We start from the raw sequence: 21,703 nt of genomic DNA, 5'->3' as shown, positions 1-21,703 counted from the left end.
CTTTTCATTTTTATATAATTCTTTTCACTTACTTTTCAATGGCGGCGACGGAAACTAATTTGTTCTTGCCGAAGACCTGTTCGATTTCATTTATCGCTTGAATAATGGCCATCCCAGCTAGCGTGCAACTCTCGCAGTAACTCATACTGCTGCTTGCTTGAGAACTTTGGGATACTTTGCTCGCGAAAGAGTCCTGTGCATCGTCCTTACAATTCTTCACCTGTTGACGTGCTGCTATTTTTCGGGAGCTTCCTCCGATCGGATGGGAAGAGAATTTTTACGATCTTTATCATATTACGCGGGATTTAAAAAACGTGCACGTCTTCTTCCCATCATTTCACTCCCTTACACCTCCTCACTGTTCTTTCTATGAATTTTTTTCTATTTTTTGTGTATGAATAAGACTTGACTGTGTGTCTGATATTTTACGCGTGAATTTAAATGAAAGAAATTAATAAATATTATCAAACGTCGTTGGCTGGTTTTAATATTATTTAATTATATCTTGAAGTCAATTGAAGATACTTTTAGAAAACTAAGCTGCAATTCTTAATTCGGTCAATTAATTGTTTAATGTATTTTTCACGTGAACCAATTTTCGAAACCTGATAGGCGAATGTGCTTTAGAACGTGGGTGAGGAGCCTCGAAGAAAATTTCTTAGGTGAAATAGTTTGAGACTTAATTTCCCAAGCGCTATTGGAGAGCTTTTTGTAATTAGCTTAACTTTGTTCCATAGTCACGTCAGCTTTCCCACGCGCACATAAATTAATCAAAGTGACTTTCAAAGTTCTTATCGGTATTAATCTTCCATTAATACACTCCACGCGTGATTTGAATTGATTTAAGTTTCTTTGAAATTCGTTTGACTAACCATCTGACGAGATATCGAGTCAGGTATTGTCTTCAGTCGGTCCCAAACGAGCCGCACCAAACTGGCCAGTGAAATTTGACTCGACCGTTGGATGCAGTTCACTTCTTTGAAAAAATCTTCCATAAATGGGAATTTGTCCATGAATTCGACGATCAAACGTAGAACGAAATGAATTCTGTATGAGAAGCTTCATCTTAATGAAAATGACCTAATTTAATAGAAGACGCGTTGACATTTATGATAGGATTACGAATTATATTCAAACATCTCTAATTTTCTATTATCTTCGCCTAAGAAATATTCATGAAGTAGGAATCGTTCATTTTTATTTGAAATCTATTTTCTATGCTCGCACTCATGCAGTAAGTTGTTGGATCGGAAACGCACCGAGCGTTCCATTGCATTCCGAGCGAAAACTAGTTCATTTCCTTTGACGATTCTGCGGCCGCAAGATATTTGCATGCCTAATTGAATCGTGCAAGCTACGTTCACGGAACGTTAAAATCTTGACGATACTACTGTTTCTACTTCATCTTACATCTCGTACTTCATTGAACATGGCAAAAGGGGGAAACCCATTTTTGTTCATCGCGTATTATAAAAAATTTATGTAAATACGCGGTGTCGATCGAAAGCAGGGAAGAGAAAAAAGATGAGAAGACAGAAGGAAGCGAAAGCTAAACAACCTGTCGTAAGCCAGCTCCAGGAGAAGAATATAAAATTCCCCTGCGGTCCCGTTGTGCTCCCTCACAATTTCCATGGCATTTATATCCCTGGCGGTTTTCGTCGGGAATTTCCATGACAGATGTTCGATATCGCCGAGCCAAGAATATATCTCGTTCGAGACGCATACACATTCCTTGATATCCGCGATGATCGACGTCACCAGGAACTTGTTCAGTTTCGGCATGGCTCCGTTTCTAATGTTGCACGATAATGATTCCCCAGGAATGGTTAAGATCGTGGATCACCGTGAACGTTGTTCAAAGCCACGTGCCCGTGACTGCCACGATTGACATCTCGCTGTGTTTAGAAATTAATCGATCGTCCCCGCATTATCTGCCGTTACCGACGACGTTGTTATGCGTAAATGTAGCTGTCGGTGTAGCTGACAGGCGATAAGCATAAACACCTTAGAGAGAATGTAGGAAAGGTGCTTATATCTATGGTGATAAATTGTTTAACATTAAAAGAATAACGTATCACCATTTTTAATTTTATTGAGCTCTAAAAGATTGAACGTACAGAATAACATCGTAAATTTAAAAAATGAATTTCTCGTTGAGAGAGGAAATCACGACCAGAAGAATAGCTTTTGCTCATCCGTTCTGGGCTCCCAAAGTTTCGTCGCTTGAGCGCTGCGCTAGGAATCGACCTGCGTGCCTGGGGAACATTTTTTACTGCGAACACCCGCTCTACTTCTGTTCTTAGTATCAAAGGGTTATTTTCCTAGAACCCCGTAGTAGATGTCTAGACGGGTCGGTGGGAGTTGAGGCGGGTCAGTAAATGGGTCAAGGCGCGAAAGAGAGGACTGACTTGCGCGAACAGGACGCCGAAAACTGCGTGAAAAAAATTGTTCTCTTTACACGACGATATTTTTAGAACGAAAAATCGGATCTGGATAAAAAATCGTCATTTTAAAGAGGAGGCTTCTACACTTCACACATTCTATGTGTCGTTTTATTTTTTTTTTTCATATTTGAAAGTTTGGGATTTTTAATAACAATTCAATATAGGAGTTTTGTCGAATTCTAAGTGGAACAAGAAGAAACTACGATTATTTTTATACAATGATTATTTTGAAATTGATTTCGAAGTCGCATTGAAATGTATCAAACACGCTTTTCTGTGTCGTGCGAAAAATTAATCGTTTCTTCTAACTATGTAGCTACTATACTTTCGGAATTAAAAATCGTATGAGAACGCATCGAACTGTATTTTAAAGGGGAAACTTCTCCGCTTCTAATCGCGGAATTTTCATTCAATTATGCTCATGCCTTGAAGTTATGAACGATCGGACTTTTGTGTATTTTAGTACTTATTAATTCATTAAAAAGTTGCTCCGGTCTCCTTCAGTTCTTCTGCTCTTTTAATTAATCCAGAATCAATTAAGTTAGTGAATGAATTTATAATTGATGACAAATGTAGCCGAAATTGCCTCGAAATGCGAGGTTCGCGGAAATTCAACACAGAGTCGCCCAGTCGGAGCGAAAATATTTACATTGTCGTGCGATTTAGTGGACAGCATAAAATTTCAAGCGTCGAAGTGTGCCGCATGAAATATACGTTATGCAAGAAGTTCCGCGATTTCGATCCATAGATTCGTAGCTGGAGCGATACGCTGGGGAACGCTGGCGCAAACATTCACTATGCCCTCATTCCACGCATACGCTGTTCTCCTTTCCTCTTTGCCTGTTCTCATATAAAACTTCCGAAATTGCCTTTGGTGTTACGCTTTTCTCCTTTCCTCTTTGCCTGTTATACCTTCATCAATGCGTATATGGACTTTCCATCGTTCTTTTGTTCTGTTCAATTATTTCATGAAATTGAGTAACGTCAATCCTGTTGTTGTATCAACACGTGTAAATTATGCTGTACTACAGACAGACTACGAACTGTTCTACGAACAGAATTTAAATATTCTTTTGAAACTCGTTTCATGCATTTTTCCTACCGTCAGTATTGAACATTCCATTGACACATTCCCTGAAATACCCTTTTCCTATAGAATTATTTTCATAAATTTATATAAAACATTTTCCGTTGATTAACTAATTAACTAAAGTCAATAATTAATTAATATTTAACAAAAAATTATAAAACAGTTTATTGCAAAATATTCATTAACTTTAGGTGCTATCGAAAAATGTTTTATATNGCTTCAAGTAAAAATTGTTAACACTGCTATTACCAGAAGAAAGATCGTATATAATTTTCTTCTATTTCAAATACTTCAGAACTAATCGATTCATAATTAGTTCGTTCATCGCCAATTATTTCTTCACAAGTGGAATTAGAAGGAAATTGCACGGACCTTTCTTATATCTGGCAACTGTTCAACACCGACGAGTGTTTTGCTTTGTATTTCTTACTTCGGTGGGAATGTATTTTAGCGGGCGTCAAAAATTCCAGACTTTTTCGTGCGACACAAAGTCCCATGAGGCTGCCACTCTTCAGTAATCTCTCCTCGGTGCTTCAGATATTGCTGAGCGACAGAGGTGATATTTCTCTCCATAATTCCGCGAATAGAAATTCGCCTAATCTCAGCGTGGGTAATTTATTCGTCGAAAGGAAGCGGAATTCAATACGTTCCTTCCCAACACTATCTTATCAAAATTGTAAATCAGCCGGCGTCCGTAAGTTAGTTCGGAAACGTGTAAGTATAATTGTTCCTCCGAGCAGGAATACTGCCAGGCCATTTAACCGAGAAAAGTTCTGCAGTTGGATAATCTGTGAAGTTCTTGAAGCCGTTTCCGGTTCTTTGATGAAGTCGCGAGCGCCCGCTGATCCATCCACGAATTTTCAGATATAATCTTTATCGGTTCTAGGCGCAGCGCGTGGAAATTACCGAATACGAGTATTAGATCATCAGCTGCATCTGTCGAACGAATTAAACTGTTTCTACTTTTATAAAACTTTGATTGAGTTCCTGAAAGTTTGAATTCTCTCCTAGATTCGAGAACGCGATTTTACCCTCGGAAAAAGCAGGCAACGTACGGTGATGGGGTAATTAAAATTGGAAATTACCGAGTGAGATAAAACATCATTTCGCGCGTTTATTACAATTCACGATTCTATTTGCATAAATTACGTTCCACCTTTGTAGCTCTGTCGGTCTTTATTTTAGTAAAAAAAAAAAAAAATGGTTGATTAAAAACCATTAAAATCACTGAAAGTCACGTCACACTGGATCCGTAGACACAATCTGTCGTTTCACGGCTCTCTGGCTGTCACCTGTCACGAATTTCTGCCACTAATTCTGATCAACTCGTTGAAATTTCGAAACGAGTAGGTTGTAGTTTGCGAAACTATTCGTGGTTGTTGGTCGAAGGCATGCCGCGTAGATCTTTGCCACCGGTGCCGATCTACAGTAAATTTAGTCGAGCATTATTGGTATTATTCGACGTCGTTGCTTAGCGCTAGACGACAAGAAACTCCTCGTGGCTGCACACGGACCTAATTAGGATAAGCGCTTTCCACCAGGCGTCATACTCGAGGTGGTTTAAGTTCGGTCTCCTCCGGCACCCATCTTCATTCTCAAGGGGTAGAGCATGTCTCGCCAACTAACAAATTGACAAACCTTGTGACTCGATTCGCGCTAAGACGTTCTCCAGTGGTAAACGCTATGCAGTTAGTTAGCCTGATACTGCTGGGTTGGTTAAGCTAAATGAAGCGAAAAGTGACTATACATATAGACCCCACTTGCTGGGAACTTGGATAACATGCAATGGCATAATTATAAATTCGTACACGGTTGCAATATAATGACTCAACTATGTACTTCATATCGTCACAACTACTTAACGTGTTATAATGTTAATGCAACGACGTGGAAAGACTTAAACTGAAGTTCTTCAGGGATTTGTTAGAAGTTAGACGCAGGAGAATGTTAATTGCAATTTGACGTCAGTTGGTGCACACGCCAGGTTTCGTACAATTCTACTGTAGCCACACATGTTCTCTGTAATTATTTGTTCCAAACCCATTCCAATTGTACATAACATATAATATAAAACGCAAGTTTTTATTGAAATTCTAATTAATAGAAATTTTTCGGACTGGATGCTCTCTGAAATTGCTCCCCGGTTCAACCGTTTCCGTTTTTCCGATACGGGCGCGCACGCGTTAATCATCTTATCGCTACAACTTTTGCAATTCGGGGATGCAACCGCATACGAAACGCTCTCGAAACATGGTCGCGCACGTGGCGTGAAACTTCGGAGATCGGTATTTACGCGCGATGCCTGGCACTGCCTAAAGCACATTAGCGGAAAACCACGGAAGATGTACGAGTGCGCGCGGAATATTGGGAACCGAGTGAATTATGCACCCTCGCCTGGTTCGAAAACGGTGGCTGCGAGTAACGCCATTTCATAATGGAACGACGCCCCGATATAATTTATTGGTATTTAGCTTCTCCTATAATACGTTTGCTCGTTAAGTTAATCAGGCTCTTTGGCTGTTGCACTTCATTAAATCGGGCTCACGGAGCAGCGGGGATAGGGTTGCTGTTGAAAGCTAGGATGATGAATCCTTGCACCTAATGGTACGATTCGTATGGTCTAGAAATTCGGAAACGAATCCAGTAGCGAATTCGCTTAATTTTCATCGTTTTTCATGGGCCATTGAAAATTTCATTACCGTTCAGAATAGATAGTGAATTTTGAACTACGATCTCGGTTAATATTAACAGTCACTAGTATAATTATTCTTCTACGTCACTTGATTATCGACTAATCCTGAGTTCGTGAAGGAAAGGAAAAGAACGAAATTCGACAACGGTGCACATTTCTGTAATCTTTTTTTTATGAAACAATAATATACAGATATCTATAGTAAATTCCATTCGTAATATAATTCGTGTCCATTTTATTTACAGAAATATATTTATATATAATTTATATTTATTTCCTTACATACTGCGTGTGTTTAGGTGTGCATACATAAATCGGTGAGCTCGTTCCATTCGTCTCCGCGTGCGTCTCGCACTTTTGGTCTCACGGATTATCGCGTTTCTTACAATAGATCCGCGACTCTAAGATTTTTATTTGAATTCCAGAACATTAAATTGGATCCGCACGATCGTGATAAGTTTCATACTCGTAATACAGACACGCATACACGCACGCACTAGATGAACGCAATGTGTAACAAACGATTCTGAGGGACGTGAATAACATCTAAAGCCAGTTTTCCTGCTTACATTCTTTTTTCACTTTTTACTGTAGCCGTGAAAATCATGGATAAGTACCACCAAGTGCCACGAACACTCTTACGTGTGCAAAATTCTTGATGTCTCATCGAATTGATAAAGTTAATTTCCTGATCGTGTGTAAACTTTGGATAGGCATGTCTTGTGCTTCTAACAGCGCTTGTCAAATCCTTCGTCATGAGTATTTATCAACAATTTGGGACTTTATTGTCGCCAGTGGCTGCGATTCAAGCTGATCAGTAACTTCTTGCAACCATGTATATTATCACGTGTTCAATGATTATATTACAATGAAACAGATATGAGAAATTAACATAAATAGGAATTGTGTTTCTTGAAAATACTTAGAATGTAATGTAGTTTACGCGAAAGAGACCAAAGTAGATAATAATTCTAACAAATAGAAATGTTATAAAAATTACTGATCCTAAAGTATCTGTGTATACATCTACGCAATTACTTTCTGTGCTTCGTTTATTATTTAATATTCATTCCCGTTGCTGAATTCATTTCGTAAAAGACCCTGTAAAGTTAACGTTGTAAAAACAGTCCACTTGAACGCAAAACTATTATAGATATACATACATTTATGTATATGTATTATTTCGTTATTTAAACTGTAAATCGTTGTCCGGTGAAACATGTCGATTAATTATTGCTAAAAATAATACAAACGTTTACAAATGAATCACTGAATTTGAATCGTGCCCTTATTGTAAAATGTATGATAAATTATTTAGCTTATTCATTAACATTCGATTATGTCCTACAAACTTATGACAAAACTTGTGTTTATTTCCTCTGAAAGCAATCGTTATTCATTGAAACATTCATTTACATTTAAAAAGAAAATGATCGAACGTAATTAATATTGTTATTTCAGTTCATCTCTACATTATTCCTCTGCTCTTGCGTTTCCACGTTGTTATACAATATCGATAGGTATTTTCGATATTCAATTACTGCTAATTACGTTCTGTGGTTCCATTTGACACGCAACTTTGAACACAAATTTGTCAATATCGATGAAAATTAACGGCGACCGATTAATCAATACCGTCATCAAGAAATAAACGAAGAGATGCTGTTTTAATTGGCATCATTTCTCCTCGCGCCGGTCGTGTGCAAATTTCAAATGACTAAAGTTTGAAAGACCGATGCGACATCGCCTGTCCACGAGAACACAGCAAGTTAATTAATCTCTGGCCCCGCTATGATTACGCTTTCGTTTGTTTTCTGACAAATCCATGCTCCGTCTTTCCCTTGTCAGAATCTTCCCATTTTCTTCGTCGTATTTTCAACCCTGATTAATTTTCTGTTTATTAACATTGATACCCCGGAGAAATATGTAAATTGAATAGACGATGCTCCAACGTCAGAACGTTCTATTTTCTGCAAATTCTATTATTCGAGTCATTGTTATTACAGTTTCTCTGAGTTCAGACAATCAATTAAAACCTATTTGAAAATATCATCTCTTTTTTTTCACTGCAATTTGAAATTCATTTTCCCGTTTACCTAACTAGCGAGGAGAGAAATCTGGTTTCGAGAAAGGTGAAAGAGAAAAGGGAAAGAAGAGCCTAAAGGTTGTAGGTGACTGGTGGCCGTTCAGTTTTATCTCGTGCTCCTCAATTCAATCACGAGACCGGTTCGCTCGATTTCGCCGTTTCGAAATCTTTCAACGAGAGGAAGAGCCGCCTCGAGTTTTTCCTATTTCACCAAATTTACCGGCCTGGATTAATCCCCGAGTTAGGCCGCGAAAATCGATTCCTCGCCTAACAGAAATTGCTCGAATTTTCGAAACCAGGCTGGCCTTGCTATCGGCATGATGTACTGTGTCAGAAAAGTTCTTAATCCTTTACTTAATCAATTTCTGTAGCAATTCTAAAACACATCTCACAATATTTCTAACTCTCCTTCTGAATAAAAAGCTTTTGAATAAAAAGCTAGATTGCTGTTACCCGTTCTAGTTAAGTCGATATTCCGTTTAAGACCCGTTTACATTTGAACGATTTACACGTCTCACAAAAAATATTTACAACATATTTACGACGTGTTCGCGAACAGCATGCCAAGGTACCACGTTTACTGCATTCTTTTATTAATGCTGGGAAACGCTTCCCTGCAGAGGTGGTGACCAGCTCGTAAGAACATACAACCGTAAAACGGGTCGTAAGAAAGAAACAAGGTAATGCTTGTGAAATATCTGCATGTTCGAGAGGCACGATGCCTCTGACGAATAGCGAGGATATTCGTTGTCGTTCAGAATACGCTGTCCCCCCTTTGCTGAGGAAAAGGGTTTTATGGCTTAGACAAGCTGCAAGATCGCGCGACGACCTGCGTGGATGTGCCCAACGATCCTTTGCGCTTCAGTGTCTTTTATTGATTAACGATATTGGTTCGACACGAACTCTCTTTCGAAAAAAAATGGAGACTACTATTATACATCCATTTTTATATATTTGTCAATGGAATTTATTCTTGTAATGGTACACATAATTTCTCCTTATTTACGTTTCATTGATTTTTAAATTAACTTCTGAAACTGTATTTTCGAAAATAAAATTTCTAAAATAACCCCGTTCATGCCTTTACCAAAACTCTCGCGCTAATGTTAGTTAGTTCTAACAACTTTTCGAAATTGCTGACTTGTATGGGCAATTGATGTGGATATTGCACTGATAGTTTTCAAGCCACTGTCTGGCGAAGTTGGTTAACTGTTTGCTTGTTACCGGAGTTAGCAGCTGACATCTGAAACTTTATCTGCTGTAAATGCTCGTGTGTGTCCGGGTACGTTGCAATTTGTTAGGGCAAACTGGTTTGAAATTCGAAAATATTTTTAATATCCTCAAACTTCTCCAATACGATCGCCTTCAATATCGGAGTTGTTTGAGAGCGTTCGATCTTCTCAACTCCGTAATGTTCATTGTTCCTCATTCTTTATACGTGGATGCGTACTGACGTCAGTTTGCTTTTCTTTCTGTCATGGAAATGTACAGATATTACGATGCATGCGCTTCAAAAACAGGGAAAAGGTCCTGGGATGTATTCTAAGGTTCAGAGTTTGAGCTTGTTAAGTTCCATGTTAGGATTCAGGATTATTCTTTGTTTTGTATTCTTAGTTTACCTACATATGTATACGTATACAGTTTGCATACAAAACTCATGGTAGACCCAACTACAGCATAAATTCGTGCATAATTCTCAAAGTATTCCCCTGGAACAACAGTGATAAATTTAATAAAAGCAGGAATATATCGTACTGTGTTAAACTTCGGGGAACAGTTTATATCGTGAGCAGAAACGAAGAACGGAAACGATGGTTTCTCTTTTCTTTTTTTTTTAAGGAATACCAAGGGAAACAGCAGACGAAGGAGTTTGTCTCGCTTTAAAGTTCACTAAGCTGAAATGCTCGTTTTTCAAGCTTCACAATTAATCTTTTTTTGTCCCGCTCGAAGCCTCGTTGTTAACTTTGCCAGATCTCCCTCCAATGTCGACGGCTAAGTTTGTTTTACCTTGAACGTCTGACCATTGTTTAATCATTGTCACCATTTTCTCGAGCAACTGCGCATAAATTTGAATGTTTGACTTATACAAAGTCTCCCCCGCTTCTTGTTATAAAGTTCACTTTATTCCATAGTAGCGACAGCTTAAGTACAAAGAATAATTTACTAGAGTTCGATATTATTATTTATTTTACAAAGTGAACGTTACTCAAAGATGTCTGATTTCCTCGTTACACACGCTTGCCCGAACAATAACAAGTTAGTATATAAGGTTGTAAGGATGAAAAATAATGCACATAACTCGTTTAACATGAGGAGAGTAAATCTCCATTGTGTCGCGCTTTGAAGCGTTGCTCGTGATCACTTCATCATCGCGCAAGAAATTCTGTTTAAAGCGAATTAAGCGAAACCAGTTTCGCATCCACGAAATTACCCGGCCTTCGCGATATCACGAGAATGAATTCTCCGCTCTTTGCGACGATCTTCCCTCGCAGCGAAGGTACCATATCTAAGTAAACTAATTTCCCGTCAACGGCGCGAAGGTTTTGATTACAATTTTAATGGAAAAGTCGAGGAGAAAGGGATACAAACTGAAAATATCGAGGACCAAAATTAAGTTTTTCGACGAGTGGATGGGCGAACACGTGTGTGTATTGGAAGACGAGGCGAGAGATATCCCATTGCTGATCTCGGCAGTAGTTGAAAATAGAACGTATCGATGAGGTCGGGTGACGGCGAAATCAAATTCCATATCTCATTCGCTTTAAAATTTTCAGCAGCCCGATTCGCACGTAACGACACAGAGATCGCATTTTCTGAAAAAATCTGCGAATCAATCTGCATAGAACCTCGCTGATTTTATTTCGAATTTGTGCCGGAAGTATGCGAGAGATTGTATCTAAATGGATTTTCCTGTTGCACGTGATGGATCGAAATTATAATCCGCGACGCCTCCTACGCTTTTTAAAACCCTTTGTAAAATTTGATTTTAAATCTGAAGGTCGTAAAGTTGACGAATAGTTGTATGTGAATAAAAATAAATATATTTGTATTATATTATTAGAGAGGAATGAATTGCGAATCGAGATGTCTCAATGGCACGAAAAATGTTCTTTTCACGCGGCAGTAATCGAAAACTAAAATGGATCTGATTTCGTCGCGCGAAAGGTTGATTCTCGCCGTTTGTGTCACCTCCGTATCGATCGCAAGCGGAGCACTTTCGCTCTTAATCCTTCCTACTTTTCCGCACTTTTATCGCGAACACGGTCAATCAAATCACACCGTTCCAGTCGACAGACGACCTAAAAATAGTCGCCGTGATTCCGTGAAATTCCAGGCGGCAACGAATCGCTATTAAATTTGATATCATAGGACGAATTATCATAAATTTGAATTAAACGCGAATTTCCTTCGGAGAATTCAGCGTCCATCGACCACTTCCAAACCCTGAAATCTCCATTCGAATGCTAATGAGAAACTTCTTTGGAACAGTTCCGATACCGTTTGTATTCGATCCCATTTGGATTCTGAGTAACATAAATCAACCATTAAAGTACACGTTGTCTGAGATATTTGTTACAGTCAATTCCTGATATTAACGATGTTCAAAGTATTATCAACTTCTCTATAAAAAAAAAAATACAAAAGTGATGTGATTAATGATACATACAAACAGCCGATGGCTATAATAAGAATTTCGAAGAACCGTGTAAGTAGAGAACAAAATATTGCTGATAAAATATTATACTTTCATTTTATCATACAAATTTTACACATTTCGTCTCGTACTTTTATCCGTATAATACATTTCACGAAATGACTTTTAACTAATAGAAACAAAACAATGAAGAAAAAATTTATTCTCCTACGTTTTATTCACTTTCTCTCAACTATACGCTTTATATCGATAATCCAAACGTAATTACAGAGCCTTACTCTTTACTATCTCCCATGTTTAAAACAAAACGGTCGATACGTACAGTTTCACATATTTAATACGGTGTCTGTGTACGTTGGTTTCGACAATCGTTTAATTCCTAACATCACACATGATACGCGCGACTTCGCAATCGCTTCGAAAATCGAGTAGACTAGAAAGTAAAGCGTAACAAAGTCATGTAACATTTTCACGTGGAACATTGTTTTCCACACTCAACACTTTGTTTCAACGATCGTGTCCCGACAAACTTGACTCCCTTAATCGAACCGAGCGTACCGAGGGGGCCTCCGTCACGTAACACTTGTAAACCCCATTTATATTCCGTGAAAATTTCGAAAGACGATAAAATCCACCGGCAGCTTTGGGACAGTCATGATCGTCGCAAATTGTCCCCCAAACTGCTTTGAATCTCCACGTGCCACTAAATTCTCCATGAGATTAGGCAAGAACCATCATTAACTTTTCGTCGAAACGAGCGGCGCCACGGGAGAGAATCGGAGGGATCTTCGTTCCGCGTCGTTCAATAGTATTTTGAGTCCTTTCAGACGCATTCTCCTCGATAAACTGCCAGGTCTCCCACGCGATCGGTGTACAAAACACATCGACACGCGTTAGAACGATCCTTGATCCCATCGGAACGTCTCCGGGATCGCGCAGTATGCAAGATCATCAATCGATTCCCGACACTGATTAACAGGAGCTACCACGATCCACGTACACGTTTTACGCGCGGACGTTCTCAGGAAGAAGCGATGCTCAGGCTCAGTATTAATCCCGGTTGCCTTCGAGGCGGCGCGGCGTAACACCGTTGCGAGATAAGAGACATCCCCTCGCCGTACATTAGCCGTCCATTTAACCTACAGCATGGATTTTCCGAATAGCTTGCGTCGTGGAATAGGCGTCGCTCTCGATCGACGTTCCCCCGACGTATCGAGCTGAGTTGATAAATTATTCAACTATACCCGCGCGCTTAGAAACCCGAATACAGTCCACGGACCGCTCCCTCGTATCCTCCACGGAAGCCATTTATTTCCTTATTTTATACACGATTTCTCGTGGATTTCTATCTCACCGAAGGATAGAATAAAAATTAAAACGTCGTTAGTCGGTTCTCCCTCATCCGGTTGATCTGATCTTATTTAGAACTGATTCATCATCCCAACCAGAGCCGTACGAACGTTATGAAGATATTCGATCCTGGTACTGACGCGATCAATCGAATCACCTGTTGTCCCATTATAATAGAGGATTGACCAAAAGTTTCCCAAACAGTATAGTTCAGGTCGCACGTAGCTGGGATTCGTTCACCGGAAGAGGCTCTAATGGGCATTAACTCGTTCCCTCGAACGTGGTACAGGGTAGAGTGGCGAGGATAAGGGGCAGGAGAACACCGGCCAATATACGGGAGCCGGCCGGTTCGAGAGACGCGCCGGATTTCGTGGGTGGATTCCTGGCCTGGTCGTTCATCACGTCGCTGGATATCGCGGCGCTGTTCGGCTCCGCCGAGGGACAGCTTATCGGAATGCTCATTGTGTCGTTGCCGGACGTAGAATCTCGGGAGCAACGGCTCGCGTGGTGACCCAGACAGGAGGCGTACGAGATCGCATGAGGTATGTAGCTCTGGTCCACACTACCGGAGAACAAGACACTCGCCAGAGGACCGATGGCGAACACCGGCACGTCCTCTCCGCCATGTGTTGCCCAAGCCCGTGGCACACCCGCTGTCTGCAACCCAAAACAGGACGTTTGATCGATTCATGGCTAAATTAACTTGCATTAATTAGTGGCTGTATCTTATTCGCAACCAGGTAACGGTTGTGCTTTTATACTTTTTACGTATCATTGTATTATTATTTTCTTGATAAGTTACATTGAACAATGCTCTGGGTTTACAGATATTATTAATTATTGATAATACTTATTACGTATAGTCATGATTTTGCAATATTCGTATCAGAGATATGAGAAATAGAGAAGAGTAAAATTTAAATGCAGATCCGACACTCGTCGCTCATCACGGATATTTCTTATTACCGAGGTGAAGCCGTTCGTAATCCGCGTCGAAAGGATAATCGCGGAACAGCGGTGATAAATCAACGCCATAAATTTCCCAGTCGGTACCGCGATTTCCCGGCGTGAACGAAATTCCAACCGACGGCCTCGTTACCGAGAGACCAAGGTGGGGACTACGGATAGGAGCCTGCAATTTCGACCTCGTAATTATGATGCACGAGCAACTGATATCCTGTCGCGGTGAAGGGAGCCGATGCACCGCCAACACCTCGGATAACTCGCGGCGACGCGATTCCTTTTTCATTTTTACCTTTGTTTACAACGGCCTCCAGAGGAAAATGGGCGTATGAAAAGAGCGAAATGAAGCTTCAAAGAACCGCCTCACAAGGCTACTCCCGATGATGGTTGAAACTCGACGAATCCGCTTTGACGTATTCAACACCGCGATCGAATGAAAGGGTTCATCCCAAAGGGTCGATAACGGCTGGGAATTTTTACCACGGAGAAAGGGAACAATGCCGGTACCAGGCATTTGTGTCGAGCATACGCCACCACGTCGCGTACAACTTTCGTCGAGCTCAAAGCCCTCGCAGCACTGTAACCCGTTGAGAATTGAAATCGACAGGAGCGAAACTTCCAACCAAGACGAGCCACGGATGCATTTACTTCGGATAGACGATCCGCGGGCGATCCTTACTTAGTATCTAGGACTTTTATACCAACGTCGAACCAACTTCGCTGTTCTGTGGATATAGACAGTGCCTAAGGATAGATCGAATTAATGTTCCATGTTCGTGTCGTGAGAAGAATCGTAAAATAAAAATCTATTTATACATTATTAAATTTATACAAGAAATGCAAATGTTTTTATTTCTTATTATTTAATCTGATTTAACGTAGATATCGAATTATACGTTTAATGGTTCATAGCTTGTTAATAAATTTCGCACTGTCCTCGTATACTTATTCATTATTGCACTGATTACCTATCTCAATCATTTACGATATATCCCATTCGTTCCATGAGCACCGGAGCAATTCTAGATCTATTTCTTCCTGCAATTTTTCGTGTGAGACGTTCGCATAATTTATAACACGACGCCCCGGAGGGGTGGCGTTACAACTCGGGGCAGTAGGTACGGTCGTGTCGTAAGATTTTCTCGAAGCTTATTGCTATTCGCGCGTACCCGGAACAATCGGGTTGAAGGAATTCCGTTATCCTATTCTACCCCCACGGTTCGCGAAATTTCTCGTGCAAAAGCTTTGCTTTATTACCCGTGTCATTGACTTCCATTGCACGCTCGTGCAATGAGCCAAGAATCGCAAACGGAAGCGAGGAATATTTATTACCGTTCAATTATGAGAGCACTGGAAAACGTACTAAACTCGTTTAGTAAATTATAGTGGAAGAATACTAAAACGGTAGCGAATATTTGAACAACAAAGGGAATCAATTTCTACTTCTTTTTTCTTTCTTTTTCTACTTTTATAGAAATCGAAAGAAATAAATTAGTGATTGTTGCCAGAAAAATGGGAACCCTCTTAAACTTGACAAAGTTTCTCTTTCCCAAAAGGGGATCGTAAATCAAAAATGAATAAGCCAGCTCGTGCGACGATTCAGGAAATCCGGTTTTCGCTGAAATAAACAGAATTGCCAGCACATCGGGACAGGGCAGGTCAGAAGAAAAGGTTAAAGAGCCGTCGTAAAACGTTGAATCGAAGGAAGACGAGTGGTAGGAAACCCCACGAGAGTGCCAGCTCTCTTACGATCGTTCCGCAATTGCGGCCGAAATCTACTCCGTAACGATATCCAAAGGAATTATTGTGCGTCCATGGGGGAACCTTAAATATCGCAGTGCGGTGCAGTTATCATTCGTCATCCAGCCGTTAGAGAGGTCCTACCCTTCGAACACTGTGTAATTGAGAATCGTCTACTTCTCGTTAGAGAACAGGAATAAAATTTCACGGAGTAAACTAAACAGATTTGAAGCGCAAATCCACTTGCGTTCATATCATTCAATTGAAATTGATGGTAATTAATTTGGAATATTTGTCAATTTTATTGTGTATACAATAGGTATTTTAAAGTGCCCTCAGATTTATGAATGGGGATGTGCAATGATGTAAACCTTGCCCATTCTAAATGATACACAGCAGTGCTACGATACGAGGGTATGTTACAAATGGATATAAGATACAGTGACTGAATATGACAGATAAGTCTGATCGAAGTAAATAAGAGTAATCCATTTGCATCGTACGAAAATCTACTTAGGAAATGAAAAAATGATTGATTAGTAAGCAATATTTTTCTACTTTAATCTTGATTTAATTCGTATGAGAAAATATTTGTGCATGCAATCGTACATATACATTTGTATGTAGATATTATTAAGGAAGATGTACGTAGAAGTGAAAATGCTGGCCGTTAAATTTCAGTAGCAGATGGAGGTGAATGGATAGTTCGAAATTGAAAGAAGAGACGAACGTGGGGAAAGGAAAAGTTCCCAAATCGGTGACCTACATGTTAATGCTTTGATTCCTTCGTTGCGGGTTTTGATTAAATGGCGCAGGATAAGCGAACAAGTTTGCATCTTCTTCTATTTGACGTTATATATTTGATTAAAGTAATTTTAATCCGAAATAATAAAACGTTTATAATCCGGGTTAGTCAGTAAATGAAAAATATATATTTCATATGCGGCATCAGAAATATTGAATATTTTTCGAGCATAGAGTAATTAACGTTATATAACTGGAATGGAAATAACATTAGTTCAAAGATTAAATATTAGCGTTCGAATAAAGAAAAATATCAAATATGCACATCTATATTTTTAGCGAACCGTTTTTACAACTGCTATTTTTTCAGCTGAGATACAATGAAAGCGACCACAGTTATCTGATCAAACAATTTTCCGACCATTTTATTCAGGATATATGCACGTCATAGAACCTTCAAGAACGAGGTCCATAAAAATTGATTTTCCATCCCGAGGTTAGAGAAGGAAGTTTCACAGTACGTGTTGCACATTCTGATGCGAGGGGACAACGATTATTGCTCGGCAGCTCGAAAACATAGAGACAACATAAACATGAAAATATCCAAAGATCTGCTTAATTCGCAACTGATAAATCAATATTGGAAAGCTTAATATATTTATTAAAGAACATTTTTCCATTAATTATTCTCGTAACATTATATCAGTTTTTGCAGAGAACAGAAATTATATACTTCGTATATTCGTGGGAATAAAAATTCAGCATGACTAAATAGACACATGCATATGAAGCAGGAGAACGGTCATTTTAACGAAGGCAAGACCCTTATTGTTCCATTCGTTTCTTTCCTCTCTCCCGCCGGCTCTCGTTCTAATTTTTCCTCCTTCCTTTTGCATAAATCTTATGAAAACGCGCTTTATTTTTATGAGAAACTGGGTTACCATTTATTTTATCGAGGATGAATCGCGTTCCTCTCTTTTTTGCCGGAGCCCGCCAGAAATGGGCAAAGGGAACGACGCGATGCGAGAATTTCGCAACGAACAAACCGCAGTTTATACATTAATTACCGCGCAACAACCAAGACTCGAGAGACAAGAGAAACCTAATCGATTGGGGGCAAACGTTATTAAATGCCACGAGGAATTCATCCTGTCTGCATTACTTTAATATTTCCATTTGCCCATGCTTTGTGCGGTTCATTGTGGTCGGTTTGAGTGACGCGTTTGAGGGATGGAGCGAATAACCGACGGCTACGAGTTTATCTTACGAAACGTGTCCATCGCAGAATGATAGAAATCACTCAAATCCTTTATGGAACTACGTGGAACGAAATATATGCGCGTTGGTTATTTACTAAAGGATTGTTAATATCTAAGAAGAAGCAAAGAAATAAATAAATTGCCTCTATATAAATTCTACTTTTCGCTTTTACAAGCTTCTTTGTTTAAAGAGAACTTTCGCTTTTAAAGGAAACCGTACACAAAAATGAATGGGTTCGCTACTTTGCAACCGTCCGAAAAGTTCGTTCCCTTATTTCTCTTGTAATTAACACTTCTCGAAGTAACTTCTACCGAACTTTCCCTTTGACAACTTTTCAATTTAAATTACTTTCGGTGAAAGAAAAATTGGAGCACCACTTGTGTGTAAAAGTGCGTTTCCACTTGTAGCCCACCCTCGAGTGGCATCACTGTTACGTATCATCACGGGTAAGTGTTGTACCATTGTACACCTCAGGTCATAAGTCTTAGAGTACCCTCAAGTACTCATTGTTCATAAAAGAAATTTAGCAAACATACTAAATAAGTAACCGTTATTAAATTACTTCAACATAAACTTGCTGCATCAATTAAATAAATAATTGTGATTATATATCAAATTTAATTATTCATTAAAATATTACATGACACGTATCGATGATAGCTACATTTCATCTGCATATCCGAATGAAAAAAATATAAGTGATTCCCGGGTAGATTAGAAGTGATCGAGTTGAAAGAGCTACCAATCATTGTGCGCGCTTTGCATAGAATCTGGAAACAGAAGTGGGAATAAATGAAAGAGTGGCGAAATGAGGACGATGGAGGGCACGGGATATATGAAGTTCGAAAGTGTTCCGATCGAATATTTCGCGAATGAACCCCTCGGCAAGGCGGTAATGGATTTCTAAACGTACCCCGGATACTTGCGCTCGATCATTTTCCGATCCAATAAACAGCCACGCTATATATCTCGCTTGCACCAGAAAGTGAGCCCCGGCGTTCTTACCTGAATGGAATCCTTGCCAGCCTCTCGTAAAATATTCCTCGGTTGCGTGTACCCGGGTCCGTTGCTATACAACAACGTTGTATACGGCTGTCCGTCAACATCGGACACCTTGCTGTCAGAACCTGAAACAAAAAAAATTGGTCCACGCGATTAGCTCATCAATCAGAGGTGTATTACCTAAAGTTTTTACATCCATCAACAGTGATTAGAGCGAATGATCGTCGGCCACTGGATATCATCAGCTCGTAATTACTCGAACAGTGCTCATTACTGATTAAGATAGAACATGATTTCCTAAGTTTTTATTTGGTGATGAAAGCTCGTTCATTTCAACAATGCTGTTCGCGGTAAGTGATGAATAGATGCAATTCAATGTTACGAATGATGAATGGTGGCGTAGGAAAAATATGAAATTACTCTTCACAGTAACATATAGGGACATGTCTGAATTTTTTTTATCGCCATAATTCTTATTTCGCAACGTATAAAATTTTCTAGGGTAATGTAATACCATAGCACTCTTATGAAGATTTCTTCTGAAGTCGCTAACAACTACAATCACGGCCCCGCATTCTGAGCATGAAATTCTAGAAACTGTACGTCCGATCAAGCATCCAGGGCATTTCCCAGTCGCAGTCTGACAAAGCGAATGCTTCGAGGCTATGGTAGCCTCTCGGAAACATTTTCGAATTCCGTTAATGCTGCGCGCGTATCTAATTTATAACCGCGTCCAACTCTCAGAAGTAATGGAGCAGGAAAGCGCGGCGGGAACCTCGGGAAAGTAAAGAATTTCTTGGTTTAACAATGTTGACGAGCGGGGGAAAAGGAAACAAGCGAGGCGGCCAAAGGGAACGGTAAAGAACGCGAACTGCCGGATGTTTCGTAAAGTCTAGCCCCATTGCGCTGAAACATTCCATACGTTCCCGTCGTCGAATCCCCTTCAACGGCCACTCCTCATATCAAAATTTAATCAGCCACCGTTGATCGTCAAAAGATGAAGTGAATTCTATCTATGAATCAATGTTGTGCATGCGCCTCTTTGGTAAATTAAGCCATTGCTTGTATCAAAGAACTTCAGCTGTATCGATATTAATAATCAAGCTGAGTTGACTAGGCAGGTTTTGCATCCATACTTCAACTTATTTCTTCAAACCTGTGTCTGATATTTTAATAAACCAAACAGTAATCCCTAATTAAAATTAGCAAGTATAGTCTAATTAATCAGCTTATTTAATTGTAATAAATGGGTTTGAACAAAAAAGTTGATTAACATAATAAGGATTTAGCTAAAACAAGATTAAACATTCTAATATTAATTACATTGAAGGAGTTTATATAAGAATTCGAATGGAAAACTTTCAACTACGCCTTTCGTTTCCTTTACTCAGCTAACATTAATTCCTGAAAAGAACATTCTTTTATGGATAAGTGGTCGACCAGTTGCATTAAAAAAAAAGAATTGGGGAATGCAGGGAGTAATAAGGGAGAAAACGTGGGAAGTAGAAGAACTGGAAAAATGGACCCGGAACGTAGCTGCTGGGCTGGTAGACATGTTTTATTCAAAAGCATCCACCCCCTCATTTTCCCTACTACTTGTGCAGAAATTTTCAAAAACTAGAATACTTCCGCTGCTTTATGTTACCTGTCGTTAAGCGATGTATAATTTAATCGTTTATTTACAGTGCAAATGTAGCGTTTGCATTAAACGTTGGATCCCTACTAGGCATGAGATGCATATGTGCACATAATACAAATTCGTACAAATTGGGACAAAGAAAAAACAAATATCCAGCGCATTCATGCGAATTTCTGTCCTCAATTTATAAACAATCGCTTAAATTTTATGCATGTGCTACATTCACCAGACCTTTCATTGAATTGTTTATACGATTGCTTGTTTAAAACGAATGAAATAGCAGTTTCGTTGTAAACCTAGGCGGAATAAACGTCACTGTTTCATTCGTGGTAATCTATATTAATCGTCCTTTTAAATAATACTCTTTGGAGCGAGTCGGTCGAAGGGAACGCGAACCTGAGATAAAGCGTGGAATGAACGCCCTGAAACAGTCTGTTCGACCATTCTTCTCTATCCTCCAGCTAAATGGATCGTGGTCAGTTTAAACTGCTCGTTATTTCATTATGCGCAATTAGTCCGTCTTTTTAGCGGCGCGATGAAGGCACGGTATTCAGCCGAAATGAAATTCAATTTACGGATCTGCGAACTTTTTCTTTTGTCTCTCATTCGCTTACTATGTTCACCGTATATTGAAAGATCATCGCTCCTCGCTTTACGTTTTATGTTCCGATAAAACATTTTATCGGCAAATAAATGATTAACTTCCAAACGATGTAATCGATCAATATCAATTATTAACTGTTTTATTAACTCTGCATGGTGACTGTTGACTCTTTTATCACGTGGAGCAAACATCGCATGTATTCCAATGTGTATATTGGATAAAACGCGACATGCGGTTGTTTATCAATCATGAAACGATGAAAAGATGAAACGTAAATAATTTAAGAATATGTATACAAGATGTAAATGAAAATCATAGTACGAGATCACTGAATAAACGATGTGTAATACTTGTTTATAAATTAAATTGGCTGTCAGTCTGTCACATTGTAGCGTTTCAGATCAAAGACTTTGATATTCTCAGTTAAGGATGTA

At 39.4% G+C, this 21,703-nt stretch overlaps 2 protein-coding genes across 2 annotated transcripts in view; both read right to left on the bottom strand.

Annotated features, from left to right (window-relative positions):
- Window positions 1-469, bottom strand: part of LOC113463960 (polyamine-modulated factor 1-binding protein 1-like) — a 5,166-nt gene extending 4,697 nt beyond the window's left edge. The window contains exon 1 of the mRNA XM_026811265.1: window positions 33-469. Coding sequence (XP_026667066.1) covers window positions 33-145 — 113 coding nt within the window. The 5' untranslated portion in view covers window positions 146-469. The remainder of the gene's footprint in view (window positions 1-32) is intronic.
- A 5,910-nt stretch (window positions 470-6,379) lies between these two features.
- LOC108622163 (alkaline phosphatase) overlaps window positions 6,380-21,703 on the bottom strand; it is a 190,960-nt gene continuing 175,636 nt past the window's right edge. Inside the window, exons 8-9 of the mRNA XM_018019867.2 lie at window positions 19,030-19,151; window positions 6,380-13,974 (exon numbers count right to left, since the gene is read on the bottom strand). Coding sequence (XP_017875356.1) covers window positions 13,579-13,974; window positions 19,030-19,151 — 518 coding nt within the window. The 3' untranslated portion in view covers window positions 6,380-13,578. The remainder of the gene's footprint in view (window positions 13,975-19,029; window positions 19,152-21,703) is intronic.

The sequence above is a fragment of the Ceratina calcarata genome, unplaced genomic scaffold (assembly GCF_001652005.2).
Source record: "Ceratina calcarata isolate Rehan_Ccalc_2016 unplaced genomic scaffold, ASM165200v1 scaffold209.2, whole genome shotgun sequence".
Taxonomy (NCBI): Eukaryota; Metazoa; Arthropoda; class Insecta; order Hymenoptera; family Apidae; genus Ceratina; species Ceratina calcarata.
This window is presented reverse-complemented; position numbering and strand designations above follow the sequence as displayed.